Source organism: Rhizophagus irregularis, chromosome 7 (assembly GCF_026210795.1).
Source record: "Rhizophagus irregularis chromosome 7, complete sequence".
Lineage (NCBI taxonomy): Eukaryota > Fungi > Glomeromycota > Glomeromycetes > Glomerales > Glomeraceae > Rhizophagus > Rhizophagus irregularis.
Window position 1 is genome coordinate 4,010,431 of NC_089435.1, and position 6,863 is coordinate 4,017,293.

Genomic DNA, 6,863 nt, shown 5'->3' on the forward strand with positions numbered 1-6,863 from the left:
TAACTTTGTGTAATAATAACAGTTTTTTATAAGTAAACTACTCAAATAATTAGGAATTTCCATGATTTCCTCCAGTAATCATAGGTAATCAATCCTTTTCTAGCAGATTATTTATTGCCATTTTCAAAATAGTATGCGCAGTATCGATCATTTGATTAAAAAAAACCCCGATTTTTGCTAAATATTTTAAATCCAATATATATGTCGCATTATTTTTTAACGATACCTAAGATTTCCCAGCATTATTTGCACTAGTAGGTTCACCTACAGCTTTTTATAGAGTTATAGACCAAGTTATTACGTAATATTTGAAAGTTTTTTTCATTCAAAGTTTGCGATTATTCGCTGATTATTAAGATTATTCAAATTTTTCAACTTTAGACGTTGTTTTTTCCCAATGGCTCGTGCTTTTAGTGAGGATCTAAAGTGGAGAATTATTTACCTTCATCATGATGGATATAGTCGAATAAAAATTGCCAGATTATTACACATTAGCAAATGCACTGTTGATAATATCTTGCAAATATATGTACAATGGGGAACGGTAGTAAATCCATGGCAAAAACCACCAGGACGTCATAAAACACTAACTCAAAATGAAATGAAGCTAATTTATAAGTAAAATAGTGTATTAATTTACTTTTGAATATTACTAATTGTATTATCAATTTAGATATTACGAGAGTTAGTTAAGGATAAGGTGGATTGGTATTTAGACAAATTAGTAGGAGAACTTGAGTAACAGACAGGAAAGTTGGTTTCTATTCCAACTCTTTGGCGATCTTTAGTTTACTGTGGAATTAGTAGAAAGAAAGTATGTGCAAATTTATTATTATTTATTTATTTGTAGTTTTCTTTTTTTATTATTTTTTTTGTAATTTATTTTTATTGTTTTTGTATAGTTACATCAAGTAGCTTATGAACAGAATGAACTTCTTAGAAGCACATTTATTGCAAAAGTTGGACGTGATTATAAACCTGAACAGCTTATATTTATGGATGAAGTTTCTAAAGATGAACGCACTTTATCTCGTGGATATGGTTATTCTTTAAAAAATACTTTTGCAATTAAAAAGAATGTATTTGTACGTGGAGTTCGTTATACAATATTGCCTGCATTTTCTTTACAAGGCATTATTGCTGTAGACATCATGGAAGGTAGCTGTATAAAAGAAATTTTTAAAAATTTTGTTATTTCAAATGTGGTAAGTTTAGGAATTGTTATAATAATTATTATCTTACTTATTTTACCTGTAATATTTATTTTTTTTTCTTGTATTAGGTTCCTCAAATGAATTCATATTCTGGTGAACAAAGTGTTCTTGTACTTGATAATGCGTGAATTCACCATGATCAAGATTTTGTAGAATATATTGAAGCATTTGGTGGTCGTGTTGAGTTTTTACCTCTTATTCGCCAGATCTTAACCCAGTTGAAACTTGTTTTTCCATTATAAAATCATTTTTAAAGAAATACAGGGACTTTGTCTATTCATGTAATGATCCTAAATATCCTCTTTTAATAGCATGTTCTCAAATTACTCCGGAGACAGCTATGAAAGTTTTTAAGGATTCAATTTATATGTAATAGAACTTATAAATAAGAAATTTTGTAAAAACTAGAGTATATAGAAATTTTATTTTCATATTAGTCAAACTGTAAAATGTGAATTTATTATATTATAAATGAAAATATAACATGAATTTTCTTGAAATTATTTGTAACGTTTTGCTGCAGCTCTAAATGTTTTTCGCCACCCAATTTTATTTACGCCTAACTGGTCAAATTCTGCATCTGTAAGATCATATATTTGATCTACAGTAATCCGTTCATTTTCAAATATATTTTTAAAATCAACTAATTTTTCTGTATCACCATTCGCACCCAATTTAGTAAAGAATTCGTTAAGGGAAGGAACTGCTAGCTTTGGAGAAGACAATGGTGTATTAGAAGTATTAACCATATTTGAATTTTGTGCAAGTGAAATCATTTGAGGTGTCATAGTAAAAAAAATTGGTGTCATATTAGAGCTTAAAAGTGTTTCTGTAGGTGTGGGTGGCTTGAAATTTCCTTTCGTACTGCTAGATTGTGAGAAAATCGGCAAATTCAGTGTTTGGAGTATCATCTGTAGACTTCAATGTAAAATAAAAAAAACTTATTAAAAAAATTATTAGTTTTTTGATTGGTCAATAATAATTTATAAACATAATTACAATTTCTTTTGCCCAGCATTGCAAGTGCATAGCTGTAAGTTTTATATGTCTTTCATCGCCAATAAAACATGATGCATCATGCTGATTGCATTTGTATTTCTCTCTCAATTCACGAATTATATGGCCTTTTTGTTGTAAAATTGTACTGCACTTTTTTTTTTATTCAACTTGATATTCTCACTTTTGGATTCTTCAGAATTTGAGATTTCCTAAAACAATAAAAATAAATAAAAAATAGTTTTCTGTATAAAGAAATATAAAGCAAATTACCTTTCTCTTTTGCCTTTTCTTTTTAAGAGAAACTATAATTGACATGTTCTTTTTTTTATCTACCAGTTTTTTGTAATCTGAGAGGAACTTTTTATAATCTTATATGTCTTCTAATTGCGCTCCAGCCCCTCCTGATTTTTTTGGCTTAAATGATACTGAATAATCAGAATGCATAATTTCTCTATTACCGGTTAATTTTCTAACATAATGGTGAATGTCTGCAAGTATATCATCTAATGATAAAGTCTCAATTTCTAACCATTTCGATGGTAATGATGGGCCAGCTGAGGGTTTTATGACCAAATTAAATGATATAGTAATTTGCTCAGTTTCAGATTTTTCATCCACTTCAAATTCATGCTTAGTATTATCATCAGATTCATCTAAGATAATACAATCATCATTTGTTTTATTATTTTCTAAAGAATTTGAAGTGTCCTTAGTAATAATGGATTTTCTCTGCCTTTGAAAATAACTGTGACATGAAGAGCAAAGAGTAAAGTTGAACTTTGTAGTAAGATCCAAAGAATAGTTGAAACGAGTGACATTATCTTTGATATATTCATATTGTTTGGAAAATAATTCAGATGCAAAAACCTGAGAGTATGCAACCTTTACTTTGTTTGTCCTATTTTTTTTTACTTGGTTTTATAGTTTTGTCACATGAGCACATTCTTTTTCGAATACTTAATTCATCTCCACAGTATAAACATTTCTTACAGCCAAGGCATATACCAATGAGATATTCTTTAAGGATCATTATTCAAGTTGAAACACGAAAAAACACAAAACTAAATTATTATAAAATCTAATAATTTATCACCATTTTCAAAATGGTATGCGCAGTATCGATCATGCATTAAAAATGAATACCCGCTAAGAATACCAGGGGGTTGTTATCACGTGAACATTATCCAATTAAATTATTAGATTTTATAATAATTTAGTTTTGTGTTTTTTCGTGTTTCAACTTGAATAATAACACTTAAAGAATATCTCATTGGTACGTACCTTGGCTGTAAGAAATGTTTATACTGTGGAGATGAATTAAGTATTCGAAAAAGAATGTGCTCATGTGACAAAACTATAAAACCAAGTAAAAAAAAATAGGACAAACAAAGTAAAGGTTGCATACTCTCGAGTTTTTGCATCTGAATTATTTTCCAAACAATATGAATATATCAAAGATAATATCACTCGTTTCAACTATTCTTTGATCTTACTACAAAGTTCAACTTTACTCTTTCCTCTTCATGTCACAGTTATTTTCAAAGGCAGAAAAAATCCATTATTACTAAGGACACTTCAAATTCTTTAGAAAATAATAAAACAAATGATGATTGTATTATCTTAGATGAATCTGATGATAATACTAAGCATGAATTTGAAGTGAATGAAAAATCTGAAACTGAGCAAATTACTATATCATTTAATTTGGTCATAAAACCTTCAGCTGGCCCATCATTACCATCAAAATGGTTAGAAATTGAGACGTTATCATTAGATGATATACTTGCAGACATTCACCATTATGTTAGAAAATTAACCGGTAATAAAGAAATTATGCATTCTGATTATTCAGTATCATTTAAGCCAGAAAAATCAGGAGGGGTTGGAGCGCAATTAGAAGACATACAAGATTATAAAAAGTTCCTCTCAGATTACAAAAAACTGGTAGATAAAAAAAAGAACATGTCAATTATAGTTTCTTTTAAAAAGAAAAGGCAAAAGAGAAAGGTAATTTGCTTTATATTTCTTTATACAGAAAACTATTTTTTATTTATTTTTATTGTTTTAGGAAATCTCAGATTCTGAAGAATCCAAAAGTGAGAATATCAAGTTGAATAAAAAAAAGAGTGCAGTACCAAAATTAGAAAATTTTTCTACAATTTTACAACAAGAAGGCCATATAATTCGTGAATTGAGAGAGAAATACAAATGCAATCAGCATGATGCATCATGTTTTATTGGCGATGAAAGACATATAAAACTTACAGCTATGCACTTGCAATGCTGGGCAAAAGAAATTGTAATTATGTTTATAAATTATTATTGACCAATCAAAAAACTAATAATTTTTTTAATAAGTTTTTTTTATTTTAGATTCGAAGTACCACAGATGATACTCAAACACTGAATTTGCCGATTTTCTCACAATCTAGCAGTACGAAAGGAAATTTCAAGCCATCCACACCTACAGAAACACTTTTAAGCTCTAATATGACACCAATTTTTTTTACTATGACACCTCAAATGATTTCACTTGCACAAAATTCAAATATGGTTAATACTTCTAATACACCATTGTCTTCTCCAAAGCTAGCAGTTCCTTCCCTTAACGAATTCTTTACTAAATTGGGTGCGAATGGTGATACAAAAAAATTAGTTGATTTTAAAAATATATTTGAAAATGAACGGATTACTGTAGATCAAATATATGATCTTACAGATGCAGAATTTGACCAGTTAGGCGTAAATAAAATTGGGTGGCGAAAAACATTTAGAGCTGCAGCAAAACGTTACATATAATTTCAAGAAAATTCATGTTATATTTTCATTTATAATATAATAAATTCACATTTTACAGTTTGACTAATATGAAAATAAAATTTCTATATACTCTAGTTTTTACAAAATTTCTTATCTATAAGTTCTATTACATATAAATTGAATCCTTAAAAACTTTCATAGCTGTTTCCAGAGTAATTTGAGAACATGCTATTAAAAGAGGATATTTAGGATCATTACATGAATGGACAAAGTCCCTGTATTTCTTTAAAAATGATTTTATAATGGAAAAACAAGTTTCAACTGGGTTAAGATCTGGCGAATAAGGGTAAAAACTCAACACGACCACCAAATGCTTCAATATATTCTACAAGATCTTGATCATGGTGAATTCACGCATTATCAAGTACAAGAACACTTTGTTCACCAGGATATGAATTCATTTGAGGAACTTACTTTACAGAAACCTTGAATTTTTAAACAATACCGAATTGATATAATAATGATGTTAAATAAATATCGTGGCGATATCGAATTGCAAATGATATCATTATGATATCGCAATGATATCATTTCAATATTAATTCAATATATCGAAATGATATCGTAAAGATATTTGTTTGAAAAAATATCAGATCGATATCATTTCGATATTGTTATAACAACAATGAATTTTTTGAAAAATGGGAAGTAAATACGATATTAATATGATATCGTTCCAACATTAATTCAATATCAATATGATATCGTAAAGATATCACTTTATAATTATCTAATCGACATCATAACGATATTGACGAAACATCAAATCGATATCATATCGATATTTCGATATTGTTATAACAATAATGAAAAATAGAAAGTAAATACGATATTAATATGATATCGTTCCAACATTAATTCAATATCAATATGATATCGTAAAGATATCACTTTATAATTATCTAATCGACATCATAACGATATTGACGAAACATCAAATCGATATCATTTCGATATTGTTATAACAATAATGAAAAATAGAAAGTAAATACGATATTAATATGATATCGTTCCAACATTAATTCAATATCAATATGATATCGTAAAGATATCACTTTATAATTATCTAATCGACATCATAACGATATTGACGAAACATCAAATCGATATCATTTCGATATTGTTATAACAACAATGAAAAATAGAAAGTAAATACGATATTAATATGATATCGTTCTAACATTAATTCAATATCAATATGATATCGTAAAGATATCACTTTATAATTATCTAATCGATATTGACAAATAACGAAACGATATCATTTTGATATTGTTATAACAATAATGATTTTTTTTAATAAATGCAATATCAATATAATATTATTTTAATATTAATTCAGTATCAAAATAATATCAAAATGATATTATCTATAAAAATATCAAATCAATCAAATATCGTTAAATTCAATTTTATAATATTTTAATAATTTGTAATCTAATTTAAAAGTTAATTTCAATAGATTTAAGTTACCGGTTATTTATTACAATAACAATTTTAATTACAGATAAAGTATACATTAGTTTAAATATTATATAACAGATAAAAAAAATATCAATAAATCTATAATAAACTAATTCAATAAATTAGAATTATGAGTTAAATTAGTGATGTAAGTCAAAACATTATGCCTTAATACTCCAGAATCATAACTCATCAACCCAAAGTTGAGGATTAACCGGGTACCTTGCTTTAGATTCAGCGACACTGCCCAAGTTGGATGGGGTGTCACAGGTACGCTTTAAGAAGACTCGCTACGACTCTATTGCAAAAAGGATAAGTATATTCGAAAACACCAGACATAAATTCACCTCAGAAGTTTGGCGGGAA

At 27.6% G+C, this 6,863-nt stretch overlaps 4 protein-coding genes across 4 annotated transcripts; 2 read left to right on the forward strand and 2 right to left on the reverse strand.

Annotated features, from left to right (window-relative positions):
* Positions 1-397: 397 nt before the first annotated feature.
* Positions 398-1,342, forward strand: OCT59_027624 (uncharacterized protein; the record flags this gene model as incomplete). Its single annotated transcript, XM_066137116.1, has 4 exons — positions 398-544; positions 674-700; positions 903-1,205; positions 1,283-1,342. The coding sequence occupies 4 exons, from the start codon at positions 398-400 to the stop codon at positions 1,340-1,342; spliced, it is 537 nt and encodes a 178-aa protein (XP_065993535.1).
* Positions 1,343-1,714: 372 nt separating this feature from the next.
* OCT59_027625 (uncharacterized protein) lies at positions 1,715-2,023 on the reverse strand (the record flags this gene model as incomplete). The annotated part of the gene is made up of 1 exon (XM_066137117.1): positions 1,715-2,023. The coding sequence occupies one exon, from the start codon at positions 2,021-2,023 to the stop codon at positions 1,715-1,717; it is 309 nt and encodes a 102-aa protein (XP_065993536.1).
* Positions 2,024-2,582: 559 nt separating this feature from the next.
* Positions 2,583-3,243, reverse strand: OCT59_027626 (uncharacterized protein; the record flags this gene model as incomplete). Its single annotated transcript, XM_066137118.1, has 2 exons — positions 2,583-3,124; positions 3,204-3,243. The coding sequence occupies 2 exons, from the start codon at positions 3,241-3,243 to the stop codon at positions 2,583-2,585; spliced, it is 582 nt and encodes a 193-aa protein (XP_065993537.1).
* Positions 3,244-3,548: 305 nt separating this feature from the next.
* On the forward strand, positions 3,549-5,012 carry OCT59_027627 (uncharacterized protein; the record flags this gene model as incomplete). Its single annotated transcript, XM_066137119.1, has 4 exons — positions 3,549-3,579; positions 3,802-4,220; positions 4,282-4,512; positions 4,587-5,012. 4 exons carry the CDS (start codon positions 3,549-3,551, stop codon positions 5,010-5,012), a joined length of 1,107 nt encoding a protein of 368 aa, XP_065993538.1.
* Positions 5,013-6,863: the final 1,851 nt, after the last annotated feature.